General features: G+C 51.5%; 1 protein-coding gene across 1 annotated transcript; it reads left to right on the top strand.

The window, feature by feature from the left end:
* The first annotated feature begins 3,910 nt into the window (after positions 1 to 3,910).
* MTPN (myotrophin) lies at positions 3,911 to 20,060 on the top strand. Its single transcript, XM_073567531.1, has 4 exons — positions 3,911 to 4,181; positions 11,001 to 11,114; positions 11,251 to 11,334; positions 19,625 to 20,060. The coding sequence occupies exons 1-4, from the start codon at positions 4,110 to 4,112 to the stop codon at positions 19,709 to 19,711; spliced, it is 357 nt and encodes a 118-aa protein (XP_073423632.1). The 5' UTR covers positions 3,911 to 4,109; the 3' UTR covers positions 19,712 to 20,060.
* Positions 20,061 to 20,613: the final 553 nt, after the last annotated feature.

The following is a 20,613-nucleotide window of genomic DNA, read 5'->3' as shown; positions in this document are numbered from 1 at the left end:
TTGGGGTCTGGTCTGGAGTCTGTATTAGTTGAGGGGTCTGGTCTGGGGTCTGCATTGGTTTAGGGGTCTGGTATGGGGTCTGTATTAGTTTTGTGGTCTGGTCTAGGGTCTGTATTAGTTTAGGGGTCTGGAGTCTGTATTAGTTTAGGGGTCTGGTCTGGAGTCTGTATTAGTTTAGGGGTCTGGAGTCTGTATTAGTTTAGGGGTCTGGTTTGGGGTCTGTATTAGTTTTGGGGTCTGGTCTGGGGTCTGTATTAGTTTAGGGGTCTGGTCTGGGGTCTATTAGTTTAGGGGTCTGGTCTGGAGTCTGTATTAGTTTAGGGGTCCGGTCTGGTGTCTGTATTAGTTTAGGGGTCCGGTCTGGTGTCTGTATTAGTTTAGGGGTCTGGGGTCTGTATTAGTTTAGGGGTCTGTATTAGTTTAGGGGACTGGAGTCTGTATTAGTTTAGAGGTCTGGTCTGGGGTCTGCATTAGGTTAGGGGTCTGGTTTGGGATCTGTATTAGTTTAGGGGTCTGGTCTGGAGTCTGTATTAGTTTTGGGGTCTGGTCTGGAGTCTGTATTAGTTGAGGGGTCTGATCTGGGGTCTGTATTAGTTTAGAGGTCTGGAGTCTATATTAGTTTGGGGGTCTGGTCTGGTGTCTGTATTAGTTTTGTGGTCTGGTCTGGAGTCTGTATTAGTTGAGGGGTCTGGTCTGGGGTCTGTATTAGTTGAGGGGTCTGGGGTCTGTATTAGTTGAGGGGTCTGATCTGGGGTCTGTATTAGTTTAGAGGTCTGGAGTCTGTATTAGTTTAGGGGTCTGGTCTGGAGTCTGTATTAGTTTTGGGGTCTGGTCTGGGGTCTGTATTAGTTTAGGGGTCTGGTTTGGGGTCTGTATTAGTTTTGGGGTCTGGTCTGGAGTCTGTATTAGTTGAGGGGTCTGGTCTGGGGTCTGCATTGGTTTAGGGGTCTGGTATGGGGTCTGTATTAGTTTTGTGGTCTGGTCTAGGGTCTGTATTAGTTTAGGGGTCTGGAGTCTGTATTAGTTTAGGGGTCTGGTCTGGAGTCTGTATTAGTTTAGGGGTCTGGTCTGGAGTCTGTATTAGTTTAGGGGTCTGGTTTGGGGTCTGTATTAGTTTTGGGGTCTGGTCTGGGGTCTGTATTAGTTTAGGGGTCTGGTCTGGGGTCTATTAGTTTAGGGGTCTGGTCTGGAGTCTGTATTAGTTTAGGGGTCTGGTCTGGAGTCTGTATTAGTTTAGGGGTCTGGTCTGGAGTCTGTATTAGTTTAGGGGTCTGGTTTGGGGTCTGTATTAGTTTTGGGGTCTAGTCTGGGGTCTGTATTAGTTTAGGGGTCTGGTCTGGGGTCTATTAGTCTAGGGGTCTGGTCTGGAGTCTGTATTAGTTTAGGGGTCTGGTCTGGGGTCTATTAGTTTAGGGGTCTGGTCTGGGGTCTGTATTAGTTTAGGGGTCTGGTCTGGAGTCTGTATTAGTTTAGGGGTCTGGTTTGGGGTCTGTATTAGTTCAGGGGTCGGTGGGCGGGCACGGTGGCTCAGTGGTTAGCGCTCCATCTAACCCCCACCCCCTGAAAATGGCTGGACCGTCATTGTAAATACATCATTGTAAATACAAACCTGTGCTTTGTATCCCCCCCACCTCATTGTAGATTGTAAGCTCCACGAGCAGGGTCGTCTTATTTCGCTTTAATTATTGTATTGTTAACGTTGTTACTTATGACTGTTGTGTTTGAAACTGTTCAACTGTAAAGCGCTGCGGAATATGTTGGCGCTATATAAATAAAGATTATTATTATTATTATTATTATTATTATTAGGGGTCTGGTCTGGGGTCTGTATTAGTTTTGGGGTCTGGTCTGGAGTCTGTATTAGTTTAGGGGTCTGGTTTGGGGTCTGTATTAGTTCAGGGGTCTGGTCTGGGGTCTGTATTAGTTTAGGGGTCTGGTCTGGAGTCTTATTAGTTCAGGGGTCTGGTCTGGAGTCTGTATTAGTTTAGGGGTCTGGTCTGGGGTCTGTATTAGTTTAGGGGTCTGGAGTCTGTATTAGTTTGGGGGTCTGGTCTGGTGTCTATTAGTTTTGTGGTCTGGAGTCTGTATTAGTTGAGGGGTCTGGTCTGGGGTCTGTATTAGTTGAGGGGTCTGTATTAGTTGAGGGGTCTGATCTGGGGTCTGTATTAGTTTAGAGGTCTGGAGTCTATATTAGTTTGGGGGTCTGGTCTGGAGTCTGTATTAGTTTAGGGGTCTGGTCTGGAGTCTGTATTAGTTTTGGGGTCTGGTCTGGGGTCTGTATTAGTTTAGGGGTCTGGTTTGGGGTCTGTATTAGTTTTGGGGTCTGGTCTGGAGTCTGTATTAGTTGAGGGGTCTGGTCTGGGGTCTGCATTGGTTTAGGGGTCTGGTATGGGGTCTGTATTAGTTTTGTGGTCTGGTCTGGAGTCTGTATTAGTTGAGGGGTCTGGTCTGGGGTCTGCATTGGTTTAGGGGTCTGGTTTGGGGTCTGTATTAGTTGAGGGGTCTGGTCTGGGGTCTGTATTAGTTTAGGGGTCTGGGCTGGGGTCTGTATTAGTTCAGGGGTCTGGTCTGGGGTTTGCATTGGTTTAGGGGTCTGGTCTGGAGTCTGTATTAGTTGAGAGGTCTGGTCTGGAGTCTGTATTAGTTTAGGGGTCTGGTCTGGAGTCTGTATTAGTTCAGGGGTCTGGTCTGGAGTCTGTATTAGTTTAGGGGTCTGGTCTGGGGTCTGCATTGGTTTAGGGGTCTGGTTTGGGGTCTGTATTAGTTGAGGGGTCTGGTCTGGGGTCTGTATTAGTTTAGGGGTCTGGGCTGGGGTCTGTATTAGTTCAGGGGTCTGGGCTGGGGTCTGCATTGGTTTAGGGGTCTGGTCTGGAGTCTGTATTAGTTGAGAGGTCTGGTCTGGGGTCTGCATTGGTTTAGGGGTCTGGTCTGGAGTCTGTATTAGTTTAGGGGTCTGGTTTGGGGTCTGTATTAGTTCAGGGGTCTGGTCTGGGGTCTGTATTAGTTTAGGGGTCTGGTCTGGAGTCTGTATTAGTTCAGGGGTCTGGTCTGGAGTCTGTATTAGTTTAGGGGTCTGGTCTGGGGTCTGCATTGGTTTAGGGGTCTGGTTTGGGGTCTGTATTAGTTGAGGGGTCTGGTGTCTGTATTAGTTTAGGGGTCTGGTCTGGAGTCTGTATTAGTTGAGAGGTCTGGTCTGGGGTCTGCATTGGTTTAGGGGTCTGGTCTGGGGTCTGTATTAGTTTAGGGGTCTGGTCTGGAGTCTGTATTAGTTGAGAGGTCTGGTCTGGGGTCTGCATTGGTTTAGGGGTCTGGTCTGGAGACTGTATTAGTTGAGGGGTCTGGTCTGGGGTCTGTATTAGTTTTGGGGTCTGGTCTGGGGTCTGTATTAATTGAGGGGTCTGGTCTGGGGTCTGCATTGGTTTAGGGGTCTGGTCTGGAGACTGTATTAGTTTTCGGGTCTGGTCTGGGGTCTGTATTAGTTTAGGGGTCTGGTCTGGGGTCTGCATTGGTTTAGGGGTCTGGTTTGGGGTCTGTATTAGTTGAGGGGTCTGGTCTGGAGACTGTATTAGTTGAGGGGTCTGGTCTGGGGTCTTTATTAGTTTAGGGGTCTGGTTTGGGGTCTGTATTAGTTGAGGGGTCTGCTCTGGGGTCTGCATTGGTTTAGGGGTCTGCTCTGGGGTCTATAGTTCCGGGGGGGGTCTGTATCTGTTTTGGGGGGTTTCCCTTCTCGCCTCTAATGACACAGACTGTGCACAGCCAGCAGAGATCCTGCCTAGGATGGCGGACTGAGGAAGGTAATCAGATAATGACACGCCCTTCCCGCACACCAGGAGCAGGAGCGGCAGAATCAGCGGCACAGAGGGGTCACGTCACGCCGCCGGCCGCTACAGGCAACTTATGGCCGCCGGTTGCTAGGAGACGCGTTGCGGTCTGCGTCGGCCAGTCACGTGAGCGGTGCGCGGTGACGTCAGGACGCAGCGTGAAGGCGTGGCTCTCCGCGGTCCCTGTGTGAGGGGGAAGTAGATAGAGGCCCCGGAGGCTGCCGTCACTGCCAGGCCGCGCTGTGTCTTCTCCTCCCGCCTCAGACGCCGCCGCCCTCACCGTCCGCCATGTGCGACAAGGAGCTGATGTGGGCGCTGAATAACGGAGACCTGGACGCGGTGAAGGAGTTTATCTCCGGGGTGAGGAGCCGCGGGCGGTGTGTGCCGGGGAGAGGGCAGACCACCGGGCCCTGCTGTCACGTGATGACACTTTCTAGCCCCGCCCTTTCTCCTTATATGGAGTAGTCACGGCCCCGCCCACTCGCCCCCAATATTTGGAGGGGGATTATATGAGAGGATTTTTTTTCTACATGTTCTTACAGGGATTGTCCATAGGATAAGGCCCTTTATGTAAGAGGAGCTGCTTGTTTTGTGTCTTGAGCTTCGTTAATAATTGTGCTTCACAGCTGAAATCACCAAACCCCGGGGTGAATGCTGCTGTAAGAGTTGAGCTCTGAAGCCTGAACGCAGCTCTGGACTGAGGAATTGTTACAGAAGTAATTGTAATAATCCCAGATGACAACGTGACGAGCGGAGGTGTCAGGGGCCTCCCTGTGAGTGACGGGGCGTGCGGGCGGCTGCAGAGTTCAGCTCCAGATGGCAACGACCGACCCTCGCCTGGAGGATAAAGGTGTCTGGTGTTAGGGAAGGGCTAGTTATGCAATTGTCCCATAAACCTCGACTATTAATAGAGGAGCTAAAGTTCAGAGCGCAGCTCAGGAGGATTATGTGTTCTCTCACCGAGGGATTACCTGCGGCCGCGGCGTTTGTGCACAGGAGTTAATGATACAAGTAGTGGAGAGACAGCAATAGTGAACACAGCTCTGGAGTATACAGCAGGTAACTCAGGATCAGTAATGTATGTACACAGTGACTGCACCAGCAGAATAGTGAGTGCAGCTCTGGGGTATAATACAGGATGTAACTCAGGATCAGTAATGTATGTACACAGTGACTGCACCAGCAGAATAGTGAGTGCAGCTCTGGGGTATAATACAGGATGTAACTCAGGATCAGTAATGTATGTACACAGTGACTGCACCAGCAGAATAGTGAGTGCAGCTCTGGGGTATAATACAGGATGTAACTCAGGATCAGTAATGTATGTACACAGTGACTGCACCAGCAGAATAGTGAGTGCAGCTCTGGGGTATAATACAGGATGTAACTCAGGATCAGTAATGTATGTACACAGTGACTGCACCAGCAGAATAGTGAGTGCAGCTCTGGGGTATAATACAGGATGTAACTCAGGATCAGTAATGTATGTACACAGTGACTGCACCAGCAGAATAGTGAGTGCAGCTCTGGGGTATAATACAGGATGTAACTCAGGATCAGTAATGTATGTACACAGTGACTGCACCAGCAGAATAGTGAGTGCAGCTCTGGAGTATAATGCAGGATGTAACTCAGGATCAGTAATGTAATGTATGTACACAGTGACTGCACCAGCAGAATAGTGAGTGCAGCTCTGGGGTATAATACAGGATGTAACTCAGGATCAGTAATGTATGTACACAGTGACTGCACCAGCAGAATAGTGAGTGCAGCTCTGGAGTATAATACAGGATGTAACTCAGGATCAGTAATGTAATGTACACAGTGACTGCAGTCACTGCAACAGCAGAATAGTGAGTGCAGCTCTGGAGTATAATACAGGAGGTAACTCAGGATCAATAATGTAATGTACACAGTGACTGCAGTCACTGCAACAGCAGAATAGTGAGTGCAGCTCTGGGGTATAATACAAGATGTAACTCAGGATCAGTAATGTATGTACACAGTGACTGCACCAGCAGAATAGTGAGTGCAGCTCTGGAGTATAATACAGGATGTAACTCAGGATCAGTAATGTATGTACACAGTGACTGCACCAGCAGAATAGTGAGTGCAGCTCTGGAGTATAATACAGGATGTAACTCAGGATCAGTAATGTATGTACACAGTGACTGCACCAGCAGAATAGTGAGTGCAGCTCTGGAGTATAATACAGGATGTAACTCAGGATCAGTAATGTATGTACACAGTGACTGCACCAGCAGAATAGTGAGTGCAGCTCTGGAGTATAATACAGGATGTAACTCAGGATCAGTAATGTATGTACACAGTGACTGCACCAGCAGAATAGTGAGTGCAGCTCTGGAGTATAATACAGGATGTAACTCAGGATCAGAAATGTATGTACACAGTGACTGCACCAGCAAAATAGTGAGTGCAGCTCTGGAGTATAATACAGGATGTAACTCAGGATCAGTAATGTATGTACACAGTGACTGCAGTCACTGCAACAGCAGAATAGTGAGTGCAGCTCTGGAGTATAATACAGAATGTAATTCAGGATCAGTAATGTATGTACACAGTGACTGCACCAGCAGAATAGTGAGTGCAGCTCTGGAGTATAATACAGGAGGTAACTCAGGATCAGTAATGTAATCTATGTACACAGTGACTGCACCAGCAGAATAGTGAGTGCAGCTCTGGGGTATAATACACAAGAAGCAAGAATTGCATTCTGTAAGTCGTGTGTAGTCAGTCCCCTGCTATCACTTCCAGTCCTGACTGCTCTTTACATGTTGCTGTTGTAGGGACGTCCTGCTTCCTATGGATTTGCTCATCGCTGGGACCCCAATTATCCCATGGTTGGGGCTCTGCTGCCTCGTCTTGAATGGAGCACAGAAAAACACAGTGTAACAAACGTATGAAAATACTCTGTTGTAAAAAAGTAACAGTAAACAGCAAGTGCTAGTAAAAAGATGATGACATAACAGGGTATTCGGTTGACACGCTTCCTGCAAAAAATGTACACTAAGCCGCTCTAGCAAACGTCAAGGTAAGCCATCAGTGCAGTCCCTAACCGATACATTTAAAACCCTAATCATGTGTATAGTACCTATATGAGCAGGATTCAGGAAGGTAATGTTCACTGTGTGAATGGCCCATGTGTTTACATTCAATTGGTTTCTTGTTTTTGCAAGATTAGGGAGGTCTCCTGCCCTCCCATGTGGGCCATGTACATATAAGCCATCTTCTGCAGCGTTTCCTCATCAGACATTACCTCTCTGAATCCTGCTCATATAGGTACCATACACACGATCAGGGTTTTAAATACATCGGTTAGGGACTGCTCTGATATGGGTATACCTTGACGTTGGTTGAGCGGCTTAGTATACATTTTTTGCAAAAAACATATCAACCAAATACCCTGTTTTGCTATCATCTTTTTACTAGCACTTGCTGTTTACTGTCACTTTTTTACAGCAGAGTCTGTCTGTACGTTTATTATACTGTGTTTTTGTCGGTTTCAGTCTTTTGGTGCTGTGAACATTGTCCTACAGACTTGTTCACTGTGTGCATGGCCCATGTGTATACTCGTCTTGAATGGAGCTGACGTATGCACGCTCTGGATGCGGAGCGCCTCCGGTCTCGGTGCAGTCATTTGATGAGTCTTTCACAATTAATCTGGCACGGTCATTGCTTGTGTGTGACTTCACCAGTCCTACATTTGGATCAGTAATGTGTCTATTCCTGGAAATGGTGACATGTTGGGCTAAAAAAAAAAAAAAAAAGTGGTGATGATGATGGGGGACGAGATGATGAGTGATGATGGGGGACGTCTTTCATCCTCCTGTTAATGTAGAGTTTTTTAAAGTGATACTCCAAGTTCATAAATAAGGCGGGGAAGTGGGCAACCAGTAAAGGGTTAATTTCATGTTTTAATGGAGGTATTGCACCTCTGTGATCGGCCCACAACCCTCATGGATTGTCACACACTGTATGTCAGCGCAGGGTTCTTATTCACTGACCGCAAACAGAGATCTGTCTGCAATAATTGTCATGTAAACTGCGGAACTCAAGCTGAAACCTGCAGGTAGCAGGGCGATGGCGGGGAGTGACTTTGGATCCCTCTGGCCATTGTTGAACCTTGAACATTTTGCAGGGGGGAGATAACGGATCCCTGTAATCCTCATGTCAATGATGTGTGTGTGAAAACATCTAGACTGGAGTGGGGGAATCGAAAAACTGGAACCTGCTGTGACTACTGGGGAATCTGCATAGGGCAGGCTCCCGTGCCGTGTGGCTACAGGGGGCGCTGCGAGGGGCAGGCTCCCGTGCCGTGTGGCTATAGGGGGCGCTGCGAGGGGCAGGCTCCCGTGCCGTGTGGCTACAGGGGGCGCTGCGAGGGTGGCAGGCTCCCGTGCCGTGTGGCTACAGGGGGCGCTGCGAGGGTGGCAGGCTCCCGTGCCGTGTGGCTACAGGGGGCGCTGCGAGGGTGGCAGGCTCCCGTGCCGTGTGGCTACAGGGGGCGCTGCGAGGGTGGCAGGCTCCCGTGCCGTGTGGCTACAGGGGGCGCTGCGAGGGTGGCAGGCTCCCGTGCCGTGTGGCTACAGGGGGCGCTGCGAGGGTGGCAGGCTCCCGTGCCGTGTGGCTACAGGGGGCGCTGCGAGGGTGGCAGGCTCCCGTGCCGTGTGGCTACAGGGGGCGCTGCGAGGGTGGCAGGCTCCCGTGCCGTGTGGCTACAGGCAGGGCTGTGGAGTCGGAGTCGTGGAGTCGGAGTCGGTGCTCATTTTGGTGGAGTCGGAGTTGGAGTCGGTATAAAATGGACCGACTCCGACTCCTAAAATATTTAATAAATTGGGTACAGTAATTCAATGCAGGATGTGCTGAATATTTTTTCATAGGAGTTTGGGAAAGTTATGAAATGTCCTATAAATGGCTGTTCTATTCCTGATCTAAGGCTACATTCACACACAGCGTTTTTCCTGTGTTTTTTGAGGATACGTTTTTCAGCTGCAAAAGCTGATCATCTTTTTAAAAAACTGCATCACCTGAAAGGTTTTTGAGCTCATAGATAATGTTTTCAATAGCAAAAGCAGATTAGAAATCTGCTCTATCTATCCATTTATCCATATCTGTCTATCCATATCGTATCTGTACCAAAAAGAATGAAAACTGGGTAGTACACCAATATATATTCTGTTCTATCTAAATATCTTGATTATTGGATCATAAAAATGATTAAATGTCTGAGGTTCACATTGTACTACAATACATTTTTCATTTAAATATAAGCAATATGTGTGGGAGGTGGAGTCGGAGTTGGAGTCGGAGTCGGTGTAAGTGAAATTGAGGAGTCGGAGTCGCAGGTTTGGCTTACCGACTCCACAGCCCTGGCTACAGGGGGCGCTGCGTGGGGGGCTGGCTCCCGTGCCGTGTGGCTACAGGGGGCGCTGCGTGGGGGGCAGGCTCCCGTGCCGTGTGGCTACAGGGGGCGCTGCGTGGGGGGCAGGCTCCCGTGCCGTGTGGCTACAGGGGGCGCTGCGTGGGGGGCTGGCTCCCGTGCCGTGTGGCTACAGGGGGCGCTGCGTGGGGGGCAGGCTCCCGTGCCGTGTGGCTACAGGGGGCGCTGCGTGGGGGGCAGGCTCCCGTGCCGTGTGGCTACAGGGGGCGCTGCGTGGGGGGCAGGCTCCCGTGCCGTGTGGCTGCGTGGGGGGCAGGCTCCCGTGCCGTGTGGCTGCGTGGGGGGCAGGCTCCCGTGCCGTGTGGCTGCGTGGGGGGCAGGCTCCCGTGCCGTGTGGCTGCGTGGGGGGCAGGCTCCCGTGCCGTGTGGCTGCGTGGGGGGCAGGCTCCCGTGCCGTGTGGCTGCGTGGGGGGCAGGCTCCCGTGCCGTGTGGCTGCGTGGGGGGCAGGCTCCCGTGCCGTGTGGCTACGGGGGGCGATGCGAGGGGCAGGCTACCCTGTTGCGTGATTACTGGGAGCTGGATGAGGGGCAAAATATGGAAAATCCGGGCTATTTGGCCCATTGTATGTAGTCCTCATGTGCCCTGCAGTAAGGGGTGGGTGCCTCAATTACTTTTCTGATGGGGGCTCATCTGTGCACATGAACCCGGGAGCTCAGGATGATCAGTATGTGCAGTCTTTGGTGCCCCGTTTGTAGCTCCCCTGCTCAGTCTCCAGCCATTTCCCCCCCCGAGGCCGCACCTATCTTGCATAGTAGTGAATCCCCCTGACCTCAGCAATGTTCAGTCCTTTTCCCACGATCGCTATCGGCCGGACTGTCGCTCGCCGCTCCTCGTAGATTTGTCAGGACTCGCGGTTTACATCACTTTCTAGAATGTGTCGTACATAATTTGCCCGAGGTTAGAACTGCCGGTGTGACAGCAGCTGGAGATGAGTGCACAAACCTTGTGGAGGGCAGAGACCTGTTTGCTTGTGATGGGGGCAGTGATGTATGTGAGTTGAGACCACAGACCCAAGAGTTAGTGTCTCCAGCAGCACAGAGTATTTCAGGAGAGGAGTGTGCTGATCCTGTGGAACCATTGATGAAAGGAATACGGGTGGGGGTAGAGGGGGTCACACGCTGGACTCGGTGTGGTCTCCAGCAGCACAGAGTATTTGAGGAGAGGAGTGTGCTGACTTTTTCAGGAAGTGGTGACACGTTGTGTATGTTTCTCGGGGAGGGCTGTGTTTCGCCACGGTCACCGCTTGCTCGGTCGTGGTGGCTTTGTGGTGCAGTGGGGACTTGCTCTCACTTTCACATTTTGGAGTCGCAGGGTCGGGGTCTCTCCTCTTGCTGTGCAGTTGAGATTGTCCTGCAGCTGAACGAGCCGCGACCTGCGCAGATCGGTCAAAGACTCACGGCTGCTCCACTTCTCTGCCCGTTTGCCTCCTCTTCGCTGGTCGCGTCACTGCCTGAATGGGAAATTGATTGCAGCATCTGTTATGACATAGGAGCAGTTTCGCGGCGTCGCTCCTCTGCTTTAGGAAAGCAGCATATAATAAATAAACGGCCTCCTCCATGAATCGCCCAATGTCCCATTATTTGCCAAATTTATAGAACCTGATAAAACAATGGCTGCCAGCAGCCACCACTAGGGGGAGCTAACTGTAGACAAGCGACCTTTATTCAGGAAACCACACGGTGTTGACTCATGCCGTTTTGGCTTTTTTTTTGGACAGGGTGTGGACGTCAACCGGACGCTGGAGGGAGGACGAAAGCCTCTACATTACGCCGCAGACTGCGGGCAGGACGAGACCGTCGAATATCTCTTGGCAAAGGGAGCCGATATTAATGTAGGTGTCGCTGCCATACCCTTTCCAGTAAAATTCTGTCTGCTTCCAGCCACCACTAGAGGGAGCCCTACTGGAGACTTAGTAGAGCGCCCCCATTGATGTCACACTGACATGGATGTTTTTGTGGTTTTTTTAGGCTGCAGATAAACATGGGATCACCCCTCTTCTGTCCGCCTGCTACGAGGGTCACTTCAAAACTGTCAAGCTGCTTTTGGAAAAGGTGAGTGTCTATACGATACTATGGCTGCCAGGATGCATCCGGACAGGGGCTGCTGTGGGGGTGAGACATCCCCTTTAACTTGGGGTGGGGTGGGGGGGGAGGAACTATTAACTAAAGGTTGTCCCAGAATTAAATGTTTATATTTATATTGTTCATTCTGTAAACGCTGTTAAAAAGTTGACATTTATTTAGCGTGACGCCATCTGGTGGTCGGGCAACCAACAGAAATAGCTTTCTGTGCGAGCAGTAAAGCTGAGGAGACTACTTCTCCAGAGAAGGGAAGCTGCCAGAGGGAGGAGGAGACTGATTCTGTAAGATGCCAGAGGGTGTAGGAGATTGATTCTTTCCAAAAGCCTTTCCCCAGGAAGTAAAAAACTGATGGGGGGGAAAAATACATTATTTTTTTATTTGCAGAAACAATGCGGACTAAAAGAATTTCAGTGCTTTTAATCCATTCTAATCAGCAATCACAAAAAAAAGTTAATTCTCTGGAGCAAGAATTCTAGAATGCGTTCATTGATTCCAAGCAGCTGATTGGTTGATCGTGTCTCTAGACGTTGTAAACAAATTCTTTATACATTCAACCCCTTACTGATCTATAACTCCGTTACGTCATATGGTGACTCCCTGATTTCATTGCAGGCTCAGGAACTGAAGCCGCTTCTTTCCCAGCAGATGATGGCTGTGTTATTCAGCCATCATCTGCTTTCATCTGTGGGCATTAACCTGTAAAAGACCACTGTCAATGTCGGACAGCAGCATTTACAATGCATCGGCAGGGGGTGTGCCACAGTCCATGTGCCCACTGGCTCCCTCATCGTGATCGCAGGGTGCCGATGGGTTGCTAAGACGACTGCGGGGGTCTGCGGAAGACCCCTGTGCCTTGTCATGACCTTCTGTGGCTGGCGTTCGTAGACCGTGATTTTTGCTGTGTACAGCGATACTGTGGCATTGCTGTATATAGTTCAAGCGGTCAGATTATTGCAGATTGAAGTCCCCTAAGGAGACTAACAGATTACAGTATAAAGGGGGGGAGAAGATAAGTGTTTTTTTAAAGTTCATATTGCCCCTCCCCATTTTGCACCATTAAAAAGTGAGATCAACAATTATACAGTATGGGGTGCTGGGGGGGGGGGGCATTATACCGTGTGGGGCGTACAGTTGGGGCATCATACCGTGCTGGTGCAGTGAGGGCGAACCTTTCTGAGACTGCGTGCCCAAACTGCAACCTAAAACCCAATTATGACGACGTGCCAAATGCCCCATCATGATCCCCTTCATGCAGAAATATGCTGACTGCCTCTCTCTCCCCCCCGCCTCCCTGCACGTTGCTGGATGCCTCTCTCTCCCCCCGCCTCCCTGCACGTTGCTGGATGCCTCTCTCTCTCCCCCCCCCCCCCCGCCTCCCTGCACGTTGCTGGATGCCTCTCTTTCCCCCCCCCCCGCCTCCCTGCACGTTGCTGGATGCCTCTCTCTCCCCCCCGCCTCCCTGCACGTTGCTGGATGCCTCTCTCTCCCCCCCCCCCCCGCCTCCCTGCACGTTGCTGGATGCCTCTCTCTCCCCCCCCCCCGCCTCCCTGCACGTTGCTGGATGCCTCTCTCTCCCCCCCCCGCCTCCCTGCACGTTGCTGGATGCCTCTCTCTCCCCCCCCCGCCTCCCTGCACGTTGCTGGATGCCTCTCTCTCCCCCCCGCCTCCCTGCACGTTGCTGGATGCCTCTCTCTCTCCCCCCCCGCCTCCCTGCACGTTGCTGGATGCCTCTCTCTCTCCCCCCCGCCTCCCTGCACGTTGCTGGATGCCTCTCTCCCCCCCCCCCCCCCCCTCCCTGCACGTTGCTGGATGCCTCTCTCTCTCTCTCTCCTCCCCCCCCCCCCCCCCTCCCTGCACGTTGCTGGATGCCTCTCTCTCTCTCCCCCCCCCCCTCCCTGCACGTTGCTGGATGCCTCTCTCTCTCTTCCCCCCCCCCCCCCCCTCCCTGCACGTTGCTGGATGCCTCTCTCTCTCTCTCCCCCCCCCCCCCCCCCCCTCCCTGCACGTTGCTGGATGCCTCTCTCTCTCTCTCTCTCTCTCTCCCCCCCCCTCCCTGCACGTTGCTGGATGCCTCTCTCTTCCCCCCCCCCTCCCTGCACGTTGCTGGATGCCTCTCTCTCTCCCCCCCCCCCCCCCTCCCTGCACGTTGCTGGATGCCTCTCTCTCCCCCCCCCCCCCTCCCTGCACGTTGCTGGATGCCTCTCTCTCTCCCCCCCCCCCTCCCTGCACGTTGCTGGATGCCTCTCTCTCTCCCCTCCCTGCACGTTGCTGGATGCCTCTCTCCCCCCCACCCCGCCGTATCCCTGCACGTGGCTGACTGCCTCTCTCCCCCCGCCTCCCTGTACGTGGCTGACTGCCTCCCTGCACGTTGCTGACTGCCTCTCCGCCCCCTCGCCTCCCTGCACGTTGCTGACTGCCTCTCCGCCCCCTCGCCTCCCTGCACATTGCTGACTGCCTCTCGCCCCCTCTCCCTGCACGCTGCTGACTGCCTCTCGCCCCCTCTCCCTGCACGCTGCTGACTGCCTCTCGCCCCCTCTCCCTGCACGCTGCTGACTGCCTCTCGCCCCCTCTCCCTGCACGCTGCTGACTGCCTCTCGCCCCCTCTCCCTGCACGCTGCTGACTGCCTCTCGCCCCCTCTCCCTGCACGCTGCTGACTGCCTCTCGCCCCCTCTCCCTGCACGCTGCTGGCTGCCTCTCGCCCCCTCTCCCACCTTCGCACAGGTGAAGGAGCCCCCCACCTTGCACAGACATGGCTGCCTCCCCATTCTTGTAGCGCATTTCAGCACTCTCCTCTCCATCATGGGGGTCCCAGCTGTCAGGCCGCCGGCGATCAGCCCCTAATGTGTGTCCTGCACCCCCCGGCAGGTGTGGCGGTATAGGGGAGGCAGTAACGCGATCGGCACCGCTCGCTGCTGGTGAGCTGCTTCCAGACAGTTGTGCAAAACCCTTAATTAGTTTTGTGAAATCCACTTTGCCCTCGTCATTCCGATGCGCGACCTTCCTGTTTTCATTAGAATTATTCTTGTTGTTTTTCCCTGGTGACCATCTCCTCTCTCTTGCTCCGTACTCCAATATCCGCGTCTCCTCCTCTGCATTCTCCGTACGCCGCACGTTTCCAAAAAATCTAATTAAATGTTTACTTGGCGCATAACCGCCGTCGTCGTGTTTCTCCTTCCCTTTACCCGCACGTTGGTCTCTGCTGTTCTGCGCGGCCCAGTGGAGCACGACGTGACCCTTCTTCTAATTCTCTCTGCTGCTTTGTAACCTACAAGTGACAATGTGCCAGCGGTGCCGGTGTCCTCCGCCACTTATCTCACCGCTGTACCGCTATGTCCTCGTCTCTTTTTTCCAAGCGTCTCTGCTGGAATTAGTGGCTTAGCATATTTCGAGAATCTTGCCGTACGCTGCCTGGCATCTGTCCTTCAGATTTGTCTCCTTTTATGCTTGGATAAAAGCGGCGTAACCCGGGCGTCCTGCTTTTGTGCTCAGATTAGGGCCGAATTCTCCCCTCGCGTTGTGAGATCGCAGCCGCTAACGATTAAACATAAATTTATCACGCTCCTCTCTAGGCTGCTCCTTTTGTAACATTATTCATCCTGAGCCTCCTGGTTCACGAATGCAATGTCCACATCTAATTCAGCTGCGATATTCTAGGTCAATTGGATTCTCTAGCACTGAGGGTTTTTTTTTCCTATCTCCACAGGCAACAAGTGTAGCTTAAAGGACTTGTCACATGCCAAAAATCTTTATTTTTTTTTTCCGCTGGTGTGAATGCCGCTGTTCTCCTGAATCCGGGGATGGTTTTCTTTTGTTCCTGCGCCTCTCCGTTCCTGAGATATGGCCCCGTCTTCTCTGTATATAAATGTAACATTTTAAAGCCAAGTAGGTGTGGCCTTGAAAAAGATTACTAAAGAAAATTGATGATCACACCCACTTGGCTAAGAAGACTAGACTTCTATACAGGAAAGAAGGGGCCGTATCTCAGGAATGGAGAGTCGCAGGAACACAAGAAAAACATCGCCGGATTCAGGAGAACAGCGGCATCTACACCAGGGGGGAAACATATTCATGGAAAATAACAGGTCCTCTTTTAAATCCAGTTGTCCACAACCTGAAATTGTTTCTATTTTCTTGGTGCATCCCAAAATGGATAAAAAAATGAAGCAGAGCTTCAATGAAAAAATTTCCCATGGTTTTGAGTCCGCAGCTCCTACGCAGATCCGATGCGTTTCCACGATAACAGCACTGATCCTTCTATAAGCCTAGACGGAGCAGGCATATCTATCAGAACTTTGGGGATAGTTTATTCTTTTTTTTGTTAGCTATGCCTTTTGTGAAGAGTCTGGATCCAGTGATCTGCCAGTAAGAGGTTACCGGCCGGATGAAGCCCCTCTATCTCCTCCGGCGTGTACATTAGCCCCCATTTATTTTAGCAGCACATTACAAACGACGTGTCTGGCGGTGGAGACGCTGCAGGCGACGATAAGATCACAACACGCGGGAAACAGTTCATCTTTCCAGGAAGGCGGCAGCAGACGGATGGACGGCCGGAGCGGAGGAGGAGGGGGGAGGGTGAGCGTCCTGACCGGCGTTTCATGGAAAGCGTCTGACTGGCAGATCTCGTAGATGATGATGGTGGATGCTCGCAGAGCTGCAGCCTAGCAGATAAGGAGAGGACGGCGCGGAGCAGGAACGTGAGGCAAATCCTAATGTCCGTCATCGGGACGTGACAAGAGCTCGTAATGGAAGGTGATGTCTGCTGGATTCCTCCAGGGCTATGGGCTGGTAGAAGAACACTATTTCGGAGGGATCAGAGGTGTATGAGGCCTTCCATCTTCTCTGACATTGACTCGTCAAACTTCATCCACCTGATCGTAGGAGAAGTCTTGTCCCCTCTCCCCGTTGGGCAAGCATTCACAAGTGCAGTCAAATGACCCCTGAGTATCTACGCGCAGCTCTTGGCAATCGATTATGGTCGGTAGAGTCGGCGGATTACCGTGACCTCTTTTGGAGAAACTAGCAATGGTGGCCAAAGGAATGCTTTTCTGGCCTTCGTCAGCTGATTCAGCGCCTATGGCCGAAGTATAGGCAAACGCAAAGTACGGACACCCTACGTGGAAACACTGCAATCTTACCGTAACAAAAGTGAGGCGGAGCTAAAGAAAGCAGTTTTGGGGTCTGTGAAAAGCCTGACAATGCCCCACTAGGATCCAAGTTGGTCTAACAAATGGGTGACAGCTAGATTCATTTGGCGGAAGCGTTTTTGGGTGTTTCTGGCGCGCGTCGAGGTGACAATTTAACGCTCTTGTTGACAGAAGGAGCAGCGACGATGTCACTGACGTCCGTAGCCCTCCCCCCCCCCCACCAGAATAAAGTAATGAAGTGCAAGAAATAATTAGTGTCTTTCATCGCTTTTTTTTATTATTTCTTCACTGATTAATCCGGTGGCGTTCAGGACGCGGCGCCGTCAATCTTACTCCCGGCTTGTCTGTAGTTTTATCACCAATGTCCTTCAAATGTTGCGCGATCCTGCTCCGCTTGGTTTTTCTTCATTCAAAGGCTTTTTTTTTTTTTTTTTTTTTTTTTGTAATTAGTTGCCAGTCGAATCCTTACCAAAGTAGTACAGATATTCCCCGAGTCAATCCCCACCCCCAACATCCCTTTTTAAAGATCAAGATGAGGAGGCTAGAAATCTGTCTTAGATCTTGAAAAGGGCCCTTCAGCTGTGCCGGGCTTATCAGACAGAGAGGAGGAGCGTGATAAACACCAAGAAAGTTCTGTTTTATTTATTGATCTGCCTTGTGGCAGCCATAAGCTTTCTGACATGGGTGATCTGATATCCCTGCATCGCCTGCAGTCTGCTTTCTTTTTCCTGTCGATATCGGGCTAGTGTGAACCTGTCGTCTTTGTTCCACCTGTTGTGAGTTCTGACATCGCCGATAACAGGCGACGTGCTCCTGTGTCTTGGCCTACTAATGTGTCTATAGCATCCAGCCCTCGGTGAGCAGTGACCTAATGAACCATCGCTTTTTATGGGACATTCTAGGGAGGAGCGACGGGCACACGCCGACATTCTAGGGAGGAGCGACGGGCACGCGCCGACATTCTAGGGAGGAGCGACGGGCAGGCGCCGACATTCTAGGGAGGAGCGACGGGCAGGCGCCGACATTCTAGGGAGGAGCGACGGGCAGGCGCCGACATTCTAGGGAGGAGCGACGGGCAGGCGCCGACATTCTAGGGAGGAGCGACGGGCAGGCGCCGACATTCTAGGGAGGAGCGACGGGCAGGCGCCGACATTCTAGGGAGGAGCGACGGGCAGGCGCCGACATTCTAGGGAGGGGCGACGGGCAGGCGCCGACATTTTAGGGAGGGGCGACGGGCACGCGCCGACATTTTTAGGGAGGGGCGACGGGCACGCGCCGACATTTTTAGGGAGGGGCGACGGGCACGCGCCGACATTTTTAGGGAGGGGCGACGGGCACGCGCCGACATTTTTAGGGAGGGGCGACGGGCACGCGCCGACATTTTTAGGGAGGGGCGACGGGCACGCGCCGACATTTTTAGGGAGGGGCGACGGGCACGCGCCGACATTTTTAGGGAGGGGCGACGGGCACGCGCCGACATTTTTAGGGAGGGGCGACGGGCACGCGCCGACATTTTTAGGGAGGGGCGACGGGCACGCGCCGACATTTTTAGGGAGGGGCGACGGGCACGCGCCGACATTTTTAGGGAGGGGCGACGGGCACGCGCCGACATTTTTAGGGAGGGGCGACGGGCACGCGCCGACATTTTTAGGGAGGGGCGACGGGCACGCGCCGACATTTTTAGGGAGGGGCGACGGGCACGCGCCGACATTTTTAGGGAGGGGCGACGGGCACGCGCCGACATTTTTAGGGAGGGGCGACGGGCACGCGCCGACATTTTTAGGGAGGGGCGACGGGCACGCGCCGACATTTTTAGGGAGGGGCGACGGGCACGCGCCGACATTTTTAGGGAGGGGCGACGGGCACGCGCCGACATTTTTAGGGAGGGGCGACGGGCACGCGCCGACATTTTTAGGGAGGGGCGACGGGCACGCGCCGACATTTTTAGGGAGGGGCGACGGGCACGCGCCGACATTTTTAGGGAGGGGCGACGGGCACGCGCCGACATTTTTAGGGAGGGGCGACGGGCACGCGCCGACATTTTTAGGGAGGGGCGACGGGCACGCGCCGACATTTTTAGGGAGGGGCGACGGGCACGCGCCGACATTTTTAGGGAGGGGCGACGGGCACGCGCCGACATTTCACGGGAGGGGCGACGGGCACGCGCCGACATTTCACGTGCCTGTGTGACGGGTGTGGTGAGAGTTCAACTCCTGAGCCTCCTTCATTCATGGGCACCTGACGCAGGAAAGGGTTAAGACTTGAACATGACGATGAAGCCCAATGTCAGTCTGCTGCCGGAAAGCAGTAATGAAGGCGACAAACTCCCCTTGTGTTTTCCCATAACACATGCTCATTTTTTTTTTTCTAACTCACGAGAGACTGGATGGTATGGAGCTGAAATTCACATTCCTGTTTTATTACATCCTAGAGCCGACATTAGATCTACGAGCACAATCCGACCCCCTCTGAGGTCTGCGAACCGATAAACACACAGCACCACCGCAATGTAAAGTGCTGCTGAAACTAATTACTGTTCAAAAAAAAAAGCAATAAAACTCCCCGGCGCAAGACACCAGAAAATGGCAACGGCATTAACCACTGTTTTTATTTAACTTTTTTTTTTTATTTTATTTTTTTCCTTCTTGTCCTTGAAGATATTTCCTGTAACTAATAAAAAAAGAATCTGTGGCTTAATTTACAAGTATTGTATACCACAACCGGATCACGGTACAAATCCCAGCTCATGCTCTGGTTTTATTTTATTTTTTTCACTGATTAGTCACAATTTTGCTATGGAGGGGTCTCAAATTAAGGAACATTTAACTTTAATAAAGTACTGCAATTCTTTAAAATTAAATTATTTTTAAAAGGTTTATCCCCCTTCCCTATATTGATGTAAGAGTACAGGTGTCTTATACTGCTGGGAACCTGCCAGCAGCGACCGGAGCTGGCTCCAATCACTGCTGTCTAATCATCTATATGCCGCCGGCAGTCTGTGATGGCGTCCTGAAAAAGAGCTCTTGTCTTTTACTTTTGTTTGCACTCCTTATTACAAGCCTCCTCACCCACGTATCGTCGTCACTTACTGTTTGTTTTTTTTTATTTTCGGCAGGGAGCTGACAAGAACGTAAAAGGACCCGACGGACTGAGTGCCTTGGAATCCACAGACAACCAGTCTATTAAGGACCTGCTTCATTGATGGGACTGGAGCTTGTCTGCGACATTTGCCTCTCACTGCTGTCTTATTTTTATTTTAGTTTATTTTTTTTCCTATTTTTCTGTTTTTTTTTTTTCTGCCATCTTTTAAATCCGAGGGGATTGTCAGCCGTCTCCGCTCCACCAAATACCCAAGCGCTAGGTTTATGCTTTTTTTTTCGAAGATTAGTGAATGTACCGCTGTGACGGGCGGCGTGTCGCCCGGGGTTAGACCTAGTACCAATCCCCAAGTTCCCCATCCGTAGGGATTGTGCTCGGGGACGTTCACCCTGGGATTAACACATTGTTCTATACTGTTTAATAAAACGTTTCATCCCACGCGGGTTAATAAAGTTTTTGTATCTTTTTTAGACGATTTCCTGACCCAAAGGCGCGAAACCGCGCTCCATGCCGCAGAGCATAGAACGGCAGAAATACCAGCAAAACCCCAAAATGTGCTTAAAAAATCCTTTTTTATAACCATATTGCAGATAAAATCCACAGGATTTGCAGGTATTTTAGCTTTCTTGTCCGGATTTTGACTTTTTTTTTTTTTTTTTTTTTTTTTTTCCTAGGCATTGATGGCTTTAAAATAAATATATATATTCGCTCATCCGTTAGCAAAGTCTGCTCTGTTTAGAAGTTACCAAGACGGCTGCAGCCACTGACTGGTGGCAGCGGTCAGGTTTCTATACTCATTTAGTCATCTGAACTCTGCAGGCAATCGCAGGCCGCAGCGGTCCTGGTAACTTTCAAGCAGAGCAAAGATTCAAGAGCTGGATCTTCGTCGGGGAGGGTACTTAAAGGTAAAATATGCCTCCAATTGGTTTCAAAATATTAATACCTTGAGAGGGTGAAAAAAAAAAATGTTTTGGTATCGGACAACCCCTTTAAGATCTGGGCTGA

The sequence above is a fragment of the Dendrobates tinctorius genome, unplaced genomic scaffold (genome assembly GCF_039654945.1).
Source record: "Dendrobates tinctorius isolate UK_male_01 unplaced genomic scaffold, ASM3965494v1 ptg000020l, whole genome shotgun sequence".
Taxonomy (NCBI): domain Eukaryota; kingdom Metazoa; phylum Chordata; class Amphibia; order Anura; family Dendrobatidae; genus Dendrobates; species Dendrobates tinctorius.
This window is presented reverse-complemented; position numbering and strand designations above follow the sequence as displayed.